The following is a 22635-nucleotide window of genomic DNA, read 5'->3' as shown; positions in this document are numbered from 1 at the left end:
TTCTATAAACTAACATATAAACTATTTGGAGAGGTTGCTATTTATAACATTATGGGTTGAAAACAAATGCATTGTGTTAGCTAGCAACATTAGGAGTTAAGAAATGCAATACAAACCGTTTGTTTCTTAGTGAGGTAGTTAAAGGGTTAATAAATGTATTCTGTAAATCATGGTAAAATGCATGGTAGATATTTTTGCACAGAAACAGGACAAAAATGTTTTAAAGCTACATTTCATTTGAATTTTTGTTGTTGTTGTTGTTTGAAAACGCTTTTTATCATCTATGTATAAATTCAAACACAAATAAAAAGTGTGTTGGTCTTTAAAAAGCACATTTGTCAGGAAGAGTTAAAAAAAAAATCCCCATTGTGTTTCTGGAGGGCTTGTGGCAGCTTGCAGACGTCCTGTGTTTCCACACCGGTAACAAGAGAGCTGATAGAAGAGCAGGCCATCGATGACATCATCAGCAGTTTCCTTTTTTAGTTTCTCGTTCACTCACTGTCAGTCCAACAACAACTGAAGCCGTCACATTTGTAGATATGGAATTGACCTTCATATGTTTTAAATGCATTATATGAATTGCTGCTAATTATAATTTCATAATGCCCTTTTAAATTAATTTAAAATAATATAAACATATAATAATTATTAGAGTAGACAAAATGTTTAGCCTTACATTCGTCTGAATAGTCGCTGGAAAAACTAAAACTTGATATAGCATTTAAAATTTTAACATGCCAAACAAAACTAAACACACATACCATAGTTATGAGTTACTCATATACTGTTAATGATTTTTGTAAATTACACGGTATTTAACTGTAATATCAGCTGTATTTAACTGTAGGACACTTTTGCAGTATGTTATTGTATTTTAATGTTGCATTATGAAAATTACTGTATATTTTACAGTACAGATATAAAATACTGTAAATATACAGCAAGATAAATGGTACTGTTAATGTGAATGCAGTATTTTTGCTGTAATAGATTTACAGTAAATTCCTGGCAAACTGAACTGTAATATGAACTGAAGTTTACTGTATATTTTACAGTAAAGATATTTAATACCGTAAATACATAGACAGCAAGATAAATGGTGCTGTAAATGTAAATACAGTATTTGGTTGTAATTGAATTACAGTAAGTTACTGGTAACCTGCTGCCAGTGTTACTGTAGATTCTACAGGAAATTATTAGCAGTGTATATCGCAGACACAATATGACCTGATGTGATGATCTGATGTGTTCAGGTGATGAAATCTGTGTCCAGTGCTGGGTAGATTATTTAGGGACTATAATCCATTACTGATTACAAATTACATTAAGAAAATGGCTACATTAACTATTAGATAACACATTTTTGTAATGCAATCAGGTTACTTTTGAATTGGTTTAAAGCAGTGTTACTTCTCTTTTCTTTCTAATTTTATCGGTTCATTTGTTTTAAAGTGAAAATTGATTTCAAATAAAATATGCTCAAATAGTGATTTTTGCTACTTGTTAAAAATGAGCTGGATCAGCACTATTATTGAGTTGTTGTTTTTTTGGACTTGAATTTAATTGTTTTATGTTCAATCCACTTAATTTGTAAAAACCAATTAGTTTAACATATTCGAATTGTGTTGGGACAACAAGAAGGAACTGTGTGAAACCCTGCTTTTTTCTTTTTTTTTTTTACATTTTTAGCAAATTTCCAAATGTATTTTAAAAAGAAAATTCTTCCAGCAAAGAAAATCACAAAATATTATTAAAAATATTAATGATATTATAATAATATTGTAATTTTGATGCTTGTTAATATATATATATATATATATATATATATATATATATATATATATATATATATATATATATATATATATATATATATATTGACAGTTACCTGACCTTATATTTGAACATAAACTAGTCGGCGTGTGGTTCATTCAAGAGTGCATTTCTGTTAAATTACCCTTTTGAATTTCATTTCAGGACCTTGATGTACTGACTTTTCTTGCTATTTTTAGTAGTTTGATACAATACATTACCTAAACCGGTCATGTAATAACTGGTGTAAAAACAGGAAAAGAGCTCCCTGTACATTTGTTGTGATTTTAAGGAACTTTTCTTAGAGTGCGAAATTGGAAACATTAATTATTTGATTAAGTTTTTTTTCAAATTTTCAGTTATATAATCTGATTACTTTTGTTTATCTGTCCTTTACTTATTTTAGAAGAAAACAGTAAACCACACTGACATAACAATAAAATAAATTCAAACTAAATTATTGGCTGCAAGTGTCCTTTAGGAGTTGGTGCAAAAACTGTGGTCAAAAATGTTTCTCAAAATTGCTTTGAACACCTTTGACAGACATTAACAGACATCAGAGAGCAATATACATGATGTAAAGGTGTTGTTAAAATGTTAATAAAATTTTAAACTTCAGGGGTAGCTACTTCAAGCTAAGAAAGTCTTTAAAACAGCTATCGAAAACTGTTATACAAAGTTTAACTTCACAGTTTAGTCAGTTTGATTGATGACAAAAAAGTTAATTTAATTCAGCTAAAAAAATAAGGCAGCAATTTTTTACAATGTGTGAAATATATATAAAAGTAATCACGCACCAAAAAAAGTATAGTAATATAATTATCACCATTTTAAAATGTAATCAAATTACAAGTGTTTAGTTTGTAATCCAGATTATATCAGCAAGAACCCAGCACTTTTTATTTTATTTTATTTGTGTTTTGCTTTTTTCCACCTCGCTGTGTGTGTGTAATAAATAATGAGTTTAGAGATGTGTTTCCTGTGAATGTCAGTTCAGTCTCTGTCCGAGACTCTCTTCATCTTCCTCTCTCTGGCCACAGTGCTGTGAATCTCAGCCTCATAGTCTCTGGCCTTCGCCCTAAGTTTGGCAATACTGCAGGACCGCAGATCTTCTGGACCGGGAGCCTCAGAGTCCTGCTGGTCTTGGAGCAGGTCTGTGACGGGGCTCTGGATGGCTGAGGGCGAGGGTTTGGGGTGAGCAGGGTTTGTTCTGTCTTGGTTTCTGTCCCAGCATGGGCTGGGGCTGTTGTTGTGGAGCTCTGGGTTGCTGATGGATGATTCGGGGTGTCTGGTGTCAGTGTCCCGTTGGCTGCATTGCTCCCCTGTTTGGATCTGGAGCTTCAGCTGACGACGCATTTTAGCCCGACGGTTCTGGAACCACACCTGGAAGAACAGGAGGTTTTTTACTTATTGTGAAGTTTATGCTGGTTTTAGATCGAGTTAGATTGTGTTATGCAGATATTTAGAATACAAATGCTGGCATGAGCTTTGCTTTTCAGAGATAAACAAAATAACATTTGTCCTTTGGTTTTAAGTCAGATGCTGTTAGGTTTAGTGCATTTAGTAAATATAACTTGCACTAAAAAAGATTTGAGGAGATAGGAAGAGTTGCTAGACATTTTCACAACCAGCTAGAAACACGTTTAATTAAATGTAAAAGAAAAATAGTTTTAAGGTAAATGTATTCCAATAATATGTGTTGTTTGTTATAAGGTGCAAGAGCTGTTACTGGATTACTGAAATTGTCCATATCTTAAATGGTGCATATACAAAGTATAAATAAAATGATACTTTTTGAAAAGGTACGGCCACAGTCACACAACAATTAAACCCCTTAATTGTAAGCATCACACATGTAGGTCTTTTTGGTATATTAAAATTAAAAGGATCATATTCATATCCCATGTACCATTTTCAAGTCTAAAAACAATGGTGTGACGGTTAAGTGGTTAATTTTACAATTATTAATAATGACCTTAGTCTTGTTTTCAGTGGCAAGCAGATTCTTCTCTGTATGTATAAATTATAAAATGTAAAATATTAATTGTGATATAATCATTATTTTCTCAATAAGAACTTTTTTCTGTTTGATTTTTCTAAATTTATTATTTTAAGAATATATTTTATATTTGAATTCTCTAAATTTAATTTCCAAAAGTCTAATTTACTTTTGTATAATATATAATTTACTTATTATTTAATTTACTAAATAACATTTTTTCATTTCTTAATATAATATGAATTAATAAAAAATAGTGTTCCCCCATTTTTCCCCTCAGTTTTGTCTCATTTTATGAGTAATTTGTAATGCTATTTTATTACTTATTTTTCGAAATATTATGTTTTACATTTATATTCATTACATTTCTGGCGTTTGGGTATTTGGGTACTGGTATTTGGGTAGGCTAAATTGTCCGTAGTGTATGAGTGTGTGTGTGAATGTGTGTGTGGATGTTTCCCAGAGATGGGTTGCAGCTGGAAGGGCATCCGCTGTGTAAAAACTTGCTGGATAAGTTGGCGGTTCATTCCGCTGTGGCGACCCCAGATTAATAAAGGGACTAAGCTGCCAAGAAAACGAATGAATGAATGAATTCTGCAAAACTCTTTGTTAATTATTAATATCATTTAATTTGTACATTTTAAAATTAATTTCTTAATTAAATAATTTTCCCCTTAATTCCCTATACTTATTTGTAGGGGGAAAATAAATATAATATTTAGTTCCCCTTGATCTCACTTTTTATTTTCAATATGAATTATCATTTTCAATATTTCTATAATAGGCCCACTTAAAGTCACGCTGTTGTTATTCTCCTTATTTTTTTCAGTTGTTTTCTAAAACAGACTCGAATATTTAGCCTACACTAAAGATCAACAAGGCTTCATTTAGTGAAATGTAAACATTAGAAACATGCATTAGGACAATATATCTCCAAATGTGTCCTGAATCCTAGTGAGAAAGAGAGAGCGGGACGGACCTGCACTCGGGCCTCTATGAGGTCGAGTCTGAGCGCCAGAGCTTCCCTCATGAAGATGTCCGGGTAGTGTGTGCTCTGGAAGGTCTTCTCCAGCTCCTCCAGCTGCCAGCTGCTGTAGTTCGCGCGCGCCCGCCGCTGCTTCACTGGCCGCGGTTCATCTGGAAGCCACATCGCAGCCGCCAATTAGACAATTGCCAGCGGCTGACAAGGAACTAATGGCTCTAGATTGGATAATTAGCGCGGCGTTCATTAAGGCCTCTTCAGCCGAGCCGGATAATTGATTGTTAGTTACGAGCTGTTAGCCGATCCTTTGTAAACATTTCGAATCCTATTAAATACTGTAAAATGAGGATGGACAATTATGAGTGAATATGAGTCGCTAATGGACTCTGTTAATGAACCTTATGCTTATTAAGTACAATATGTTATTAAGAACAAATCAACGAAATATATACGTGGTGGACTTAGTGATTTGGGGGCCCTAAAAAATTCTAGGTAGCCTATATGGGGCCCCATTGAAACTCAAAACATTCTCTTTCTTTCTAGATATTTTTCTCTGTAGATTCATTTATTATTATTATTATTATTATTATTATTATATTTTATTTGCTTTTATTTTTTGTAAATAAATGGCATGTTAAAAATATATTTAAAATAGACCCTTTTTTATTTTATTAATGTAAAATTAAATTGTACCCATCGCCACAGAATATATTGGACAAAGCTATGATAGTAAAAACACACAGCACTGTCATTTTTCAAACTAATCTTTTCACTTGTAAATGAATAATAGCTGTTTGTAAATCGGTGACCATTGCTGTTCACTGGGGAAAAAAAAAAAAAAAAATTTATTTGAACAGACCCTTCTTAACAAGCTAAAAAACATTCCACTATTCATGGGGGCCCCCAGATTAGAAACGAAGTAATAATGCTAAAAATCTTAATGGTTGTACAAAGATTTTACATCATATGATAGAGAATTAATAAAAGAGCTATATGATTAATATTCTTGGCATTGGTGGGGGCCCCCTAAATCCCTGGGGCCCTAAGCGGCTGCTTACCTTGCTTATTGGTTAAGTCCCCCCCTGGGCCTATATATATATATATATATATATATATATATATATATATATATATATATATATATATATATATATATATATATATATATATATATATATATATATAATCATACAATATTTATAGGATAAAACAGGTTCTAGGTGTGTTTATATATAAGATAAGGCAGTTGTAACACAATTTTAAAAAGGTTTATTTTGCCTTTGTGGTCATAAATAAGTAATTTTATGGGCAATTTATTAATTTTTATTATTTATTAGCATTAACATGTATTAGGCCTATAGTAACCTATGTGTATTGTGTATGTCCAGAATTGTACATACATATAAATCTTTAAAAAATAAAATATATAAGCAAAGTGCTCTAATATCTCAAACAACTTTTGAAATATAAAAAAAGACGAATATTCATTGTCATTCTGGGTGACAGATATTTTGAAACAATTCATTTATTCTGATCTGATCTTAATATATAAAAATCTTAAAATATATACAGTTGCAATCAGAATTATTCAACCCCCTTTGCATTTTTTAAATATTAATTGCTTATATTATATTGCATATAATAATGCATTTTTAAATATTGCAATAATGCATTTTCTAAATGATGTTTAACAGAGCAAAAAAATAAATAAATAAAAAATCTTCACAGTATGTCTGATAATATGATTTTTCTTTTGGATAAAATCTTATTTGTTTTATTTTGGCTAGAATAAAATCAGTTTTTTTTTTATAAACATTTTAAGGTCAAAATTATTAGTCCCTTTAAGCTATATTTGTTTTCTATAGTCAACTAAACAAAACATCATTATACAATAACTTTCCTAATCAACCAAACCTGCCTAGTTAACCTAATTAACCTAGTTAAGCCTTTAAATGTCACTTTAAGCTATATAGAAGTGTCTTGAAAAATATCTAGTTAAATATTATTTACTGTCATCATGACAAAGATAAAATAAATCAGTTATCACATATGAGTTATTAAAACTATTATGTTTAGAAATATGTTAAAAAAAATTATATGCTCCCTGTTAAACAGAAATTGGGGGAAAAAATAAACGGGGGGGGGCGGGGGCTTATAATTCTGATTGCAACTGTATTGAAGTCAGAATTATTAGCTGCCCTTTAAATTTTTATTTTATTTTTAAAATATTTCCCAAATTAACAGAGCAAGGACATTTTCACAGTATATCTGATAATGTTTTTTTCTTCTGGAGAAAGTCTTATTTGTTTTATTTTGGCTAGAATAAAAGCCGTTATTATTATTTTTTTTATCAACCATTTCAAGGTCAAAATTATTAGGTCCTTTAAGGTAATCTTTTTTCCCCAATAGTCTACAGAACAAACCCTTGTTATACAATAGTTTTAGCCTAATTACCCTAACCTGCCTAGTTAACCTAATTAACCTAGTTAAGCCTTTAAATGTCACTTTAAGCTGTATAGAAGTGTCTTGAAAAATATCTAGTCAAATATTATTTACTGTCATTATGGCAAAGATAAAATAAATCAGTTATTAGAAATGAGTTATTCAAACTATTATGTTTAGAAATGTGTTAAAAAAAATTCTGCTCTCCGTTAAACAGAAAGTGGGAGAAAATATTATATATATATATATATATATATATATATATATATATATATATATATATATATATATATATATATATATATATATATATATATATATATATATATATATTTAAAATATAAATAAAAATAAGTGATTAAAATATGTTGTATTATCAAATTGGTAAAATGATGGTTTAGATTGAATAATATAATATAATATAATATAATATAATATAATATAATATAATATAATATAATATAATATAATATAATATAATATAATATAACAAAACATAACATAACATAACATAACATAACATAACATAACAGGACAAAATGGAATAGAATAGAATAGAAGAGAATAGAATAGAATAGAACAAATTAAGTATTACTTGCTTGTAAAAAGTAAAGCAATACTTAATAAAAATATTACACAATATTTGTAATAAGTGTAATAATACATACTGTATATTACAAATATTTTACACAAAAATCCTTTTACTTTTTACTTTATTAAAAGATAAAAACTTAAAACATAAAATACATGTGTATTAGATGCTCTAAGAAAGGGACTTCATGTTTTAGTGTGCTCACCGATGTTGTCAGCAGGGTGTCCTGAGGACGGATGAGCGGCCAGCAGAAGGCTCTGCTTGCAGGGTTCAGGCTGTAGGTAACTGCGCAGGAGCTCATAGCTGAGCAGAGGCCCAGGGATGAAGATCTGCGGAGAACTCAACCTGCTGGGGAACGCTGGGAAGAAATGAGCAGCCGGAGAGTGGAAGACTGCAGGAGACAGAGGAGACACCAAATGCCCAGCGCCAAACATGACCAAATTCAGCAAACTCCAGAAGAAAAGCTCCAGACACTGTGGAGATCCAGCGGGAAGAAGGACTTCTTGAAGATCTTCACAGGTTTAACATTTCTCACCTGAGTCAGGTGTGAGTCCCGCCTTCTCACGGAGTCACATGACTTACCCATGAGCACTAATCCAGGCAAAACAGGCTTGGCTTTGATGGAAAGAGCCCAATCAAATAGGGGACTATTGTCTCCACGCTTCATTTAAGAGAAGTTTCTTTAGCATCACTCTTCAGTCTACATCCAGGGTGACACCTAATGCCTCCTAATCCACACATCGGCTACTCTGAAGGAGTAATAAGTGAGTAATCCCCCCTGATCGTTTTGAGTAGGAGTGTATGGAAAGGCCTGTCAGGCTGAAGTTTTCCATAGACAAGTTCAGGCTTCTGTGTTCACTTATTAATGTGACAAACCAGACATGTGCAATTGGAGTGTGGCGGGGAAAAATGGGGAAAAGCATCGCAAACGCTTTGAAAGACACGTACAACTGCAGGCAAAACCTGTTTGCTGTCTGCGTGCAAGGTTTAGATCTTAAAGCAGCAGATGGATCTTAAATCATTAAGGGAGAATCCAAAGGTTCACAGCTCAGGAGCGTTCTGTAAGAAAAGCCAACACAAACAGAGCTTCGGTTGAATTCTGCAGAGAGCACAAACAAACAGCCTCTGTTTACACAGTCAACACATCACACTAATTGGGCCACATAATTGACATTCATTTACAAGCCCATTTGCAGCATTTGGGTGACGTTCATTTGCGATACAGCATGGCTAAATGAACAAACAAACAGATTAAAAAAAATCTTCAGGAAAGGCTTTGATGAGCTTCCATAATCAACCTGCTTGTCTTTGGCGATTTTTTCGTTTGCGTCTGAAATGGAGAATGTGTGGCTTCGACTGGGAATTCTGCTGTCAGATTAAAGCCCGCTGCTTTTGTTGCAAAAGACGTCTAAGCCTGTTATCTCACTCAAAGCCTTCTTCACATTAGGAATAAGATCACCTGTCCAAACAAGGTGTATTGTTCGGTCCTGAGCTGAGGACAGAGTTCACTAACAATGGTTTTGGGTCACAGATTTGTGGTCTTTGAAAACAGATCACTTTCCCAGCTCGGGACTGAATTGTACTCAGGGAGGAATGCAAAAGTATTCACTGCAGCACATCACATATAGGACATTCTGACTGAGAATTAAATAATTTACATGTAGATATTTGAGTGATTTAAAAAAATAACAACTTACTCATTCTGACAATTGAATTTACACCAGTCACACCATTATCAACAAAATAAATTGTGTTTTCAAGACTGAAAAAATCTTATTTTATGTTTTAAAACAACGTTTTGTAAGTCTGAAAATGCAAATTTTTAAAATCAGGTTTCAATATTTTTTTGTAGTCTGTGTAAACTATAAAAGGCAATTTAATGAAAATACTGACGTTACACAAGCATATCACATATTGAGATTATTGACCTTTATTCTTTAATGCAGAAGTGTTCTCGTTTTTGTGATTGTTTTGGAACTTCCAATTCAGCTCTTTGAGAATTTAACAGGAATAATAAACTGCAGAAAACAGTCAAACTTGCTCTGCAAACAAGTGTTTGCATGATTATACAAACAAAGCAGGATCAAATAATAAGATTTAAGAATAAGTTTGACCAGCCTGATCTCACGAAGAAACATAAGTATTTTATGTTTTGTCAGTTTAGTGGCTAATTTGTAAAAATTTGCATGAGTTCAGTCGTACAAAAATGTACGATTTTAAAAAGGAGGCGTGGCACCCAACCCCACCCCTAACCCTAACCATCATTGGGTGATGAGCAAATCGTACTAAATTGTACAAATTAGATTGTACAAATCCATATGAATTAGCCACTAAATCAAAAAGTTACGAATTGCCGTGAGATTGTGTTGGTTTGCCACATCAAGCAGCATAACAAGCTTTAAAGTTTTAAAGGTCTAAAAATGAATAGAAGTGAATGACACCGGAAGTCTCGAGCAAAAAAGGTTTAAATGGCTGCGCCTGCTCGTACCCGAAGAATAAGGTGGATAGAGACCTGAACCTGACTAAAATTACATCATAATGTGCACTAGCACATGTTTATTTCAGTCCAACCTACCGAGGAAATAGAATTATTTTACGAATTGTCAGAAAAGTGAAAAATTCATACAAACTGTGTACGATTTTTAAAGGAAGACGTGCCCCCAAAACCCCACCTTTATTGGGGAATGATCAACTTGTACTAAAATGTACAAATAAGATTAATCAAACTAATACATTTAATAATTAATTGTACCTTTACTATTGTTGTGTATATTTTTTATATTATTTTTCTTGTTGTTTCATTGCTCTTACTTTAATGCATGGTGTCCTTGAGTTGCCAGAAAGGCGCCTATAAATAAAATGTAATATTATTATTATCATTATTGTTATTATAATAATAATTAAAAGTATAATAATAATAATAATAATTATTATTATTATTATTATTATTATTATTATTATTATTATTATCATCATTATAATCAAGCTACTAAATAAAAAATTTTACAAACATTTTTGATTTCTTTGAAGTCAATCAACTACTGGCTCGGCATACATAATACAGTGTATTTTATCATATTTGAGCATCCATGTGAATGAAGTTAAAGATGCAGTAGGTGATCTGCCAAAATGCAAACTGGTTAACATAATATGTTTAAAACACAGTCCCACCCTGCCGTCCAAAGCGATGCCTCCTGAAATCACGAACGCGTGCACCTTAAACATGACAGCAGACAACCCACTAGATCATGTCATTCGCCAGATAAAAAACTTTGTTGTACTTTATAATACTACAATTCTAAATGAAAAACTGTATTTTAACTAGCACATTTTCAGATGTCTAGCAAGCAAAACTTGTCATATTTGCAATACTGTATGTTTAGTGGTTGGCCGGCGGCATGCAGGAATTACAATTATTACTAAGCCATATACTTACATGCTATTTCAGAGTGAATATTCAAAGTAGCATGGTAAACAATATAAGGAGCATGTCACAGGTTGTCATTGTTCAAAAATGAACCATGTGAATATAAAATCTATATAAATCTATATAAAACTTCAGCTCAGGAAAGCAGGCTATTTATTCAGTAATATCACTATTTACTAATGTTTTGTTGTAAAACTAAATAAAAATCTATTTAAAAAAAAAACATTATCAATGTTGTAAAAGGTCCCTAATAAAACTGAAAATAGTTGCATTAATCTTTCCCCGCAAGATTTCAGAGGCTGAACAACACTTCTGTGCTTATAACCCATTCGTATAACCCATTCGTAGCAACAACACAATCCACATCAGCTTTGCTTGGCTAAAATAGTTTTAAAACAGAAAATTACCTGTCTTAAAGAAATATTTCAGCCATAGTGTCATTCTTCCTCAGGCGTGCAAAACTCACTCCAACATTGATTCAGGATTTTTAAAAAGTTTTGATTCAGCATTTGATTTTACGTGACTGTGTCTTGTGTGTGCATGACCTACTGCTGCTGAAATCAGGTCTCATACACAGCTAGGCCTTCAAATTGATGTCAAGAGGTCTGGGAAACTTGCCCACTTTGAAAAGTCAAAGACTGCCCATTAGGCCATATGACTGATGGTTTAAACAAAAAATACATTAAAAATGTCACATCTATTTCTATAAAAGTTCATACTCAATTTAAACCTACATGAAATTAAACATTCTGAAATTGGAAAATATATATAATTATCCACTAAAAACACAAACCAAGAATGCAGTTACTAATCACTGTACAATATTGTGCACTTCATTGACAGCGATGCTAATGAGATGCTTGAGGTAAATCAGTTTACAGTGTCTCCATTTTTTTAACATCAACAAGCAGTTCTGGAAAACTGAACACAAGACTAAATCATCCAAATACTATTTCAAAGTCTAATTTTGGCCCGGTATCCTCTCCTGGTTTAACTAATTCACTTGATCTTCCATCAAAGATTTAAGAGGGCAAACGACTTGATCTTTAGGGAAACATTCCTAACAGTCGGCCTGGCTTGAAAAACAAAACTCTTGCCATGTATAGTTGGCAAACAAGCTACCTTCTGGAAAACTCATGGACGTTTGTTAGTGAGGGATCGTCTGTGAAAAATGAGTTTATTTTGAATGGGTTTTTTAATTTGATAATGATTTGCTTTGATTATGCTAAGAACCTTGTATATGTTTGAGAACCAAAACAGTAGTTAATTAATTGATATTGATAAATCCTCATGGACAGAGATTTAAATATATATATATTTTTTTGATCAGATGGCTTTGTGTTGTTTCCAGGCAAACTATTAAATATATATTTTTGGTCGCTTTTATTTGGATATAATAGATGTTGGAAATGACATCGTAATGAGGCTACATATCAAAGCTTTGTCCATGAAGCTATTAAAGCCAATGGGTGAACCGTTAAAGCATGCAGAACGAATATCTCCAGAAATCCATGCAAGATTCAACCATACAGAGGACGACATTGATTCTGTTGAATATTCAGCATATGGTATATGGCCATGATGTCTTAGGCTGAGACTATAACCATACTTAGGCATATTTGACCAGTTTTAAATTTCAGCACCTAAAAGCCTTGATGTTCTGTAATTTGAACTAAACCTCCAAAACCATAATGCTTTGTTGACACTTAAAAATTTATTTGAAAAAAAACAACAAAAAACGTTGTAAAATATTTATATTATTTATATATTTCAGTCGTAAAAGGGACAGTTCATCAAAAATTCTCAATTCTGTCATAATTTACTCACCCACCACACCACACTTCAACCGATTTCAGTTTCTTTCTTCAAAAAAACTGGAAAAATTCTGGAAAATTACATTCATATACCTAATCAATACTTTTTTGTGTTCAAGAGAAGTGTAACATGGTAGCGCCCCATTCAAACAGGACGTCAGCGCTTCCCTTTCACTTTCAATGGGTGACGTCAAGCACTGACGAACTGAATTGTGGATCCGTCGGCACCACTTCAGCGGCGTTGTTTGCTGCAAAAGTTGAACATTTCTCAACTTTTCAAGCGCCAACGGACACGTCAGCCAATTAAATCACTTTATGCAAATACCCCAGCTCAGACAGTATCCAATTGCGGACTTACTTTATTCAGACACTTACTTTACGGACTTACTTTATTCAAATTCAGACACGCCCTCCGTCAAGCGTTGCCACTGAAGCCATATGTGAATGCACGGTAATGACAACGGCGTTGAGGATCCAAATGCAGCATGCTAATTTAAACAGAAAATGGTCAGACAGGCAATAGTCAACCAATCAGCAAACAGTATCAAACAAGGTAATCCGAGAGAAAAGTCAAGTCACAGGCGAAGAGGTGGCTAATGGCAAAATTCAATAAACAAAACAAGGGTTTAAAAACACGGAACGGAAAAACAAGACAAGGAAAACGATTTGTAATGTTTACAGGTTAATGAGACTCAGCACTGTGTGTGAGTAAGAGTGGTGTATTTATAGTCTATCAAATGAGTCCTTAAGCAGCTCACAGCTCATTGTGTGTGTAATCGATATAAAACTGGAACAGGTGTGTGTGTGAGGTGCATGACAGGATATGTAGTTTGTAACTGTGGCATGTGAGTAGTTCTCCAGTGAAACTGCAAAATAACAGATATCTTTTTACAGTCTATACTATACAATAATCAGTTTGTGTTCTAATTCTAAGTAAATAATCACTTACTGAGTTATACAGTATAAACATACATTGATTGAGAAAAACATGAAGGCAAGTAAAAGATGATAAAATTGGTGACTAAAATGACTGGTCACAATGCAACACCATAACAAAAAAAACAAACAAACAAAAAAAGAGTCCAGTAGATGACTGATACCTTTGAATAACAGAAACTCTTCCTGTTTTAGACATTCGCACTGAAAGAAGACAGCATCGCACTCTAAACATCTGCATCCCAGTCGCTGATGGACGAGCGAGGAGTTGTCATGATCTCTCCGAGCACAAAACACAGGTGCGCGAATTAATTCCCAGGAACGTTTCAGCCCACAATCATCTTCATCCACCCTCTATCTGCTAATCCGATCAAACTGCAGAGAGACTGGAGGGCTGTCACCGGCATCAGCGCTAACCGCTAATCCCGTGCTAACTTTGATCAGATCCAGACATCCAAGATTCACAGCTGGGCCTTTCTGAGTGGAGTGAGTCACCCGCTTTAAGGCCACAACAGCGCGGAAGGACAAAAACTCTTCAGGCAGCTGTCAAAACATCCAGGGATCCGAGTCCTGCCTGCTCTCCTCATACTTTCACAACCGTAATTACAAGAGTATGCTTGTTTATCTTTTCCACCAAACAATCTGGCAGGGTTCGAACACATCTGAAGATAGAGAAGTGACACTTAGATTTATCTGAAGTGTGAGGCATCACCGGGTTACATTCCTGTGGACTTAGAGGTTGTGAATCACCAGTCATAGGCCATTTTAAACCAGTGTTGGGGAAGCTACTGTGAAATAGTTGTGCTTATATAATACAATATACCACCCCCCACCCCAAATCGGACTGCCCTAGACAGGAGGAGAATGCACTCATCTATACACAGAACTCTGAGACTGAGCTAATACGCGCAAATTAATTTTTTTCATTTCTAAATTTTTCATTTTCATTTTATTTTTCAGTTGCCGTGTGGGATGCACATGGGATTGCTTGGAATTGCACGTGGGATCCTTCATGGGTAAGCCCTCATGGGTCCAACATGGACTCCTTAACCAAACACACCTAATTCAGATCATCAGCATATTAGCAAAGGCCCAAAGACCTGTAATGGGTGTGACAAACAAAGGAGACATCCAAAACATGCAGTGTTGGTGATGCTGGAGGAACGTGGTTGAGAAACACTGCCATGTGGGATCCATGTGGTATTGCTCAATACATGACATAAGAACTGTCATTGAGCTACTACCATGAAAATACAGAACTCTTTGACTGAGCTACTACCAGCAATTTAATTTTTTAATCTAAAGTTTAATTTTTTTATTTTATATTAATTTTCCTATGATGGACCCAATCCTGAGATTCCCAACAAGGGGCCCACCTGGAGTAGCCTGGGGTTGTCCACGTGGGGCCCACCTGGGGTAACTTACATGGGGGCCACCTGGGGTAACTTACATCGGGCCCACTTGGGATAGCCCATGTCGGGCACACCTGGGAATGTCCATGTGGGGATACACGTGAGCTTGCCCATGTGGAATCTATGTGAGATCAGTTTACCAACTCTGAAGCCAAATACATTGGCATCCTGTAGACTTCATTGCCCATACTAAATCTGCTTGGCTTTGTCCATGAGGGATCTAAAACCATGCTAGAACCATGTTTTTTGTTAATAGTTCTGAATTATCACATAATAATGTATAAAACTGTCTAAATGCATATAATTCTCAATGGTGTGTAACACACTTTAAACGAAGACAAAACAACATACTTTAACACATATATATATATATATATATATATATATATATATATATATATATATATATATATATATATATATATGTTAAAGTATGTTGTATTGTCTTCGTTTAAAGTGTGTTACACACCATTGAGAATATTGAGCTGTTAATGAAATTAAAATCCCAAATGGCATCTAAATTTCAGAAAAATCACAATTAGATTTTCCCCTTCTTGGACAGCCCTATTATAAATGCATAATTCTTATTACCAAAAAATAGTCAAGAAAAATGTGTATGTAACATAATGTGCAGTTGTATTTGAGCATAAAGTCTTTATATTACACCAGGGGTTCTCAAACTTTTCCACTTCAGGGCTCACCTCCCTCTCTGAAAATGTTTTTTCCCACGTCTTGACATTTATTTTTTTAAACTGATTGTCTAGAGAAAAGGCGTATTTTGAACCTTTATTTATTAGCAAACTATTTATTTTGCTTAAACTATTATTATACTATATATATATATATATATATATATATATATATATATATATATATATATATATATATATATATATATATATATATATATATATATATAGAACATTAAATAATATATATTTTATTTATTTTTTAAAAACACACACAGTTTCAAAGCTCCTGAATTCTTCAGGTATTTTTCACAACTGCAGAGTATTTGGGCCTTTTTTAAATAAATGATCCTGAAAAAAACTGCTGCTTTGAATTGGACTGACTACTTTTAATCGATTGATCGTATCCATTAAAAATAAACAAAAAAAAGTAACATAGTGGAAACACTATACGTCTGTTGAAATACATCCATCTGGAGACGCTTGGGTTTTAAGTATATTCGGTGACAGTAGTCTTATATCTGGAAGGTCATTAAAACTAAACACCACAACTTCTGCACAGTACTGTCTCTTGTAAAATAACCATTATTTGCAGCTTATGTTAATATCATGATGATTCCCAACATTGTGTAAAAAGCTTTAACAATTACTGCAACTTGAATATTGTATTATCGTCTCATGCATACTCAGGAATGTCAAATTCATTTGTATATTCCAGACAAAACCTTACCGACTCCTTTACATAAAAGTTATCATCAATAACAACAACAACAACAACAAAAAGATAGTGCCCAGGAAGTTAGGAAGGTGTCTTTTTTCTTCCTCACTTTTTGTTAAAAGCTATTCGTACAGTGCCAAATAAAATGCGATTAACACATAAAAATTCAGACATACAGCCCTTTCAACCATAGGGCCAAAATAAAAAGTGTGTGAAGCCAAAATAAAAAGGAGTTAAAGAGATTTCACATGCCTTTCCTAGCAAACTGAAGAAGGCATTAGGACAACAATGGCAGCAGATCTTACAGGCCTGCATTGATCTTTTAAACTCACACTTGTGTGGCGTCATTTGAATACACTGGGGCTTAACAACAACTTACAGCATCGACAATAGCTCAAAGTGCTTCTGGGCTTTAGTGGAGACATTCAAGGAGATACAATAAAAAAGAGAGCGTGTGTTCTTTGAATCAGAGAGAGGAATCAAGACGAGCATAAAAAAAACTCCTTTGAGGGCGAAGTCGCTGGTGTCAATTGTTTTAATACGGAGTCCTAATTAAAGAAAATCATTGAAATATAAGATGGAAAACAAGCTGCCTAAATGGCTCGTCCAATCGTCAAACAATAAACGAGGAATGTCATTTGATAGGTTTAATTCAAGACGGCGTTTTTCATTTCAGATGTTTCTTATTGTAGCTTGATTGATATATTTGTGATGCTGGATCATAATTTAGAGAGGTTAATTGCTTCTGCAGCAACTGGAAATGATTCTCGCATTCATATGTGGCTGATGAGGGCAGGTTTGAAGAGCTCAAGGAGAAAGAAAGGTAATTTACTAATAAAAACTACACCAACTCAGTCCTTCTGTCTGCATTTTAGCATTGAAAAAAGGGTGAATTAAGTGAACAGAACACAGCTCTAAACCGTTTTTGATGTAGATTTTTACATTTTGCTCATAAAGTGAACAAAGATGTAACTACTATAATTTCTGCAATTACTTAAATACATAAATTTGTAATCTACTGTAAACCCAAAAAGTTAAGATAACTCAAACCATTTGAGGAAACCACTTGCAACAAACTATTTATGTTCAAAATCTAAATCTAATAGAGCACCCAGAAGAACCCCAGACAGGATGTGAGGCTAATTCTAATTACATACCCCAATATTCATTTTTGGAGAGAGCAAAATACGTACTAGGAGTTTTTTTGGCAGTTTTAGTTTTCGCAAATCCAGCAAGGGCCGTGTACGCTTTTTCAGATCACAAATTTGCCAATCGTGCCTGCTGTTGCCGTGTAAATCCACCAAAGGCCGCTGTCAACTGACTGACTGACTGACCAACTGACTGATCCCCCACCCTAACCCTACTCTAAACCCAACCAATAGTGTTTTTTAAAACCACCGATTGACCCGCCCACCACCTTTCGTTAACTCAACTGCAGTTTTTTAAAATGCAATCCAGTAAAAAAAAAAAAAAGTCTAATTTTTAGCATGTTTTTAAATTTTACCATGTTCTCACCCTGTTTTTTACTTGTTTAATTTATTATTTTTTTGTTCTTGCTAACCCTCTTTCTGGAACCGTTCTTCACCGGACCCTATTGTTGTGGTCAAATTCACTCTGAGTCTCAAGTTCACTGATGTAGATGCCGAGCTATTGGACAAACTGGTAACAGTGGAAAAGCCGTCCATATGGTAAGCGGTCAGCTGATAATCGAGAAAAGGAACGGCGTCATACCGCCCTACAATATTCGTAATAAAGATGAAATGCAGCCATACATAATTCTGGCTACATAAATCACGATCTCCAGAAATATATATAGAGCTACGGTTTCAGAATGAGCACATGTTGCAGAAATTCCAACTGGTCCAGCTGGGACTTAAACCAGCAACCTTCTTGCTGTGAGGCGACAGTGCTAACCACTGAGCCACCGTGCTGCCTTATGATAACAACATATTACACCAAATTAGCAGAATGACAGTTTTTTTTTTTTTTTTAATAACTTTACAAAAAAAAGTTATGTAGTTTAACCATGGTAACCATAATGATAGGCATACTAGTATTTTACTAAAAACACCAAATGATAGCATTGTGCCAATCATGTTAGCAGCACACAGACAACATGCTATTTGTAATAACATAATGATGATAGCAAAGGTGTCAAATTAGCATAATTAATTGATTTCTGAAGGATCATGTTACATCCCTTACGAAAATTAACCATGGTTTTAATACAAATTCATGTAAAATTTGTAGGGGTAACACAATAGCACAAGTTAGAAACATATAAAGAGTATATAACATGCTAGCGTTATGCAACCCGAAAAAAGTTACCAATAGTGTTTACAAATAGCTTGTGCATGCTAATTATGTTAGCAGCACAAGCTATTTGTGTTAATGATGATAGCAAAGATGTTAACATCAAATTAGCATATTAGAATGATTTCTGAAGGATCATGTTACATCCCTTGTTAAATAGGCAAGGTTATACTAGAAAAAATGTATTGTAGTTAAACTCTTGTAGTTAAACCATGGTAACCATAATGATGAGCATACTAGTGTTTTACTAAAAACACCATGAGAGCATCATGCTAATCATGTTAGCAGCATCCAGGCAGCATGCTATTTATGTTAACATAATGCCAACAACATAATGTCACAAATAAGCATATTAAAAAGTGTTCTAAAGGATTACTTTACCTTTTGAAAATAACTTATTTTATTAAAGGAAAAAAAAGTTCACCATGGTTTTGCTACACTAACCATAGTAAAACTGTGGCTTCTATTATGGGTTATTAAAAATGACATTCCATGTAGTGTGTAACAGCTCTAAGTGAAGTGAAATATCCAGCTAAAGGCCCGTGCACACTGAGATGTTTTTTGCTCACGTTTTCTGTCGACGTTAAACGTCTCGTGACTAAATAAAGGGCATCAATATGATCTTGCACACCAACGCGCAAAACGGTGTAAAAGCGTCATTTAAAAAAAAAACACCTCATGCTTGTTTCTCCACCAATCAGATTGGCACTTTTGTTCACGTTCACAGAGCTGCTGAAGTTAAAGTAAACAGCACTTGGGGGCGCTCAAGTGCAAAACTGTCAATGCGAGCGCACATTGAAGAAGAGGCCCAGAGGCGATATGAACTTGCAGCTGCTTTTTTCTCTGATGAACAATAATAATTTCTTCATCGCTAGAGCTGGAGCTGCTACTTGAACCATCCATAACAACAAGCGTGTCAACTGTCTTCTTCTGTGTCACAAGTGGGTGTCAGAAGCTTAAAGTTGGGTAGCGCCATCTAACGTCAAGGAGTGATTTTTCATACTCTTCTGCTCGACGCCAGTGAACATCACTTGGGTTTGAATCCGGAAAAATGTCTTGAAAAACGCTTACCATAAACGTAAACGAAAAGCATCCCGGTGTGTACGAGCCTTAAGGCTTAAATCTGAAAGTGGACCGTGTTTAAAATTATTGATTCATCTATAAAAGACTCATAGTGGTTTAACCAAGCCAGCGTGACGTCAATACGGAACTTAAGCTCCGCCCTTTTGCTGCGCACAAACCTGGGAAATTTGAAACCCCCGGCCCTGCCCACAAACACTGTAGAAAGAAAAAAGTAAGACACTGTAGCAGATCCCGGTTGAATCATGTCGCAAAGACGCTGTGCTCTGAAGTGTGAGGGAAAGTTAGTGTTATTTTCCTTACCAAAAGATGAGGCTGTGAAGAGTCAGAGGTTGAAGTTTATTTTTGCAAAAATACCCCAGCATTGTAGACCCAGCCTTGTGCTGTGTTTTCGTCATTTTTTTGACGAGTGCCTCAACAACCTACATGTTTACAACAGGGGATTCATCGGCCGTTTGTTAAAAGAAGGATCAGAAAAGACTATTTGACTTTGCAGAGTTTGACAGGAACTTGACAGTACACAGTTCACGGATCAGTTTCTTTCTCCATTTCGCAAGTGTAAGTAGGTGCGATTAAAATGGTTTCTGGTTGTACTGTATCTGGTTAACTCTTGGAGTGTCTAAAGCCATGCTGAAACGCTATGCGCGCCGCTTTGTTTACAGATTTAAATTAGTTTGTGAGCTCGCAATCCACTGCCGTTTGTCGTTGCTATGGCCACCGTCAGCTGTTCCTACACACGTGCAGCGGTCAAGTTTCAAAATTACAGCAGTTTTTCGGAAGAAATAACAAAACTGGAGGGTGGCAGGAGATGGGTCTGAAATGACTGCCAGGAAAAACGGGAGTATTGGCAGGTATGCTCACACATACACACTGCACTCTGACTACTTCAGTATTGGTAATAAGCTGTGCTGGGCATTTCTCTCTGTCTCGCACTTAACATAGTCGACCAATCATAACAGACTGGGTCATCAGTCCAATTAGCGCAGATTAGCATCGTGCTAAGGAGGGATTTGGGAATAAATGACTCACTGATTGATTCATGAAGGAGTCGCTGGGATAAATAGATAAAAATAAATGCGTATTTGTCACCGACTCGGTCCCAATCATTCCCCTCGCTGGCCAGCAGAGGCCACCATCACCGGACTTCTAAGCATTACGTTATCCACTTAAACTGATAAGCACACACACCTGCAGCTCATCCCGCTAACGACCCACACTCACACATATATGCAGCACATACCCTCCAGTCCTGTGCGAAGTCTTGTTCTGCCCTGTCTGACATTTCTAAGCATTATCTGCTGGCCTATTTCCCCATTGATTACCTGGACTGCTACTGACCTTGTGTTGCCTTCTGCCTGCCCCGAACCTTGCTTGTTATCTCGACTCTGAACCACGCCGCCTGTCCTGAACCACGTCTGATATATCTACTCTGAACCACGCCGCCTGCCTCTGACCCATTCCTGCTACATTACTCCTTGACAGCCAGCCGCCAGCCCTAAGACCCTTACTGTATGCTATTGATGTGAGTTTGCACGTAAGTGCGTATTGTATGATTGTGTTTGAACTGTGTGTAATTAATATACTGCAAATGGATCCCTCCGTGTCTGGCTCCCCATTACAGTATTATGAGACAATGAAAGTTTTTTAACCTTGCATCCATATCAACCTGTTGTTGGAGACCCCCAAAACCAAAGTATGACCCTTTTTAATGCATAATAGGGTCTCTTTAATATACAAATAAACCTGATGGTTAATTTATGTCCACTTATAATTCATATTCATAAGGGACTGAATCAATTAATGCCAAAATAAATGTCTTGGTCAACACAAGATAGCATCTTCTTTCAATATATTATCCATTACCTCCTTCACGGTGTCTGAAAGCAGCTCTGAAACGATCAGATTCGCCTGGGGATTTGCCAGCACAGGCTCCTGGAACAATGCATAATAACATTAGCAGTCACTGGAGTGACACTTAAGAATACACAACACCTGAAACACTGAGCATGATGGATGACTGTCTCTGAGTCATGGGAAAATCTCTTAATTTACACAGAAAAACTCGTACAAGTCTAGAACGCAGGTAAAAAATGAACAAACAGTGAACATGAGCCATTATTTGAGTAACTGGGGTTACAGCTGGATATGTTTTGGACTTTTAAAAATGATTTTGCACTGTCCCGTGGTCTACCTTTTCACATTTTAAAAACTCATACATTAATAATGTAATAGCATTAGTCTATCTGTCCTGTTTATTTTTCTTTCTTTAATCTCCCTCACATCAATTGTACACACTGTTTGAGTAGATGAGACAGATTGTAGACTTCTAAGTGAATGCCCACTCTTGTGATTGGTTAACAGTTTGCACACACTGTCAAAAAATACCTGTTTATTAACAGTTTCCATATTTTGTCATTCA

General features: G+C 34.8%; 1 protein-coding gene across 1 annotated transcript; it reads right to left on the bottom strand.

Annotated features, from left to right (window-relative positions):
- Window positions 1-2513: 2513 nt before the first annotated feature.
- si:dkey-43p13.5 lies at window positions 2514-8324 on the bottom strand. Its single transcript, XM_087245030.1, has 3 exons — window positions 8033-8324; window positions 4791-4948; window positions 2514-3195 (listed from the first exon to the last, which is right to left on the bottom strand). The coding sequence occupies exons 1-3, from the start codon at window positions 8259-8261 to the stop codon at window positions 2806-2808; spliced, it is 777 nt and encodes a 258-aa protein (XP_087101156.1). The 5' UTR covers window positions 8262-8324; the 3' UTR covers window positions 2514-2805.
- Window positions 8325-22635: the final 14311 nt, after the last annotated feature.

Source organism: Danio rerio, chromosome 3 (assembly GCF_052040795.2).
Source record: "Danio rerio strain M-AB ecotype USA chromosome 3, GRCz13ab, whole genome shotgun sequence".
Taxonomy (NCBI): Eukaryota; Metazoa; Chordata; class Actinopteri; order Cypriniformes; family Danionidae; genus Danio; species Danio rerio.
Note: the sequence above shows the minus strand (reverse complement) of the source record. Positions and strands in the feature narration are given on the sequence as shown.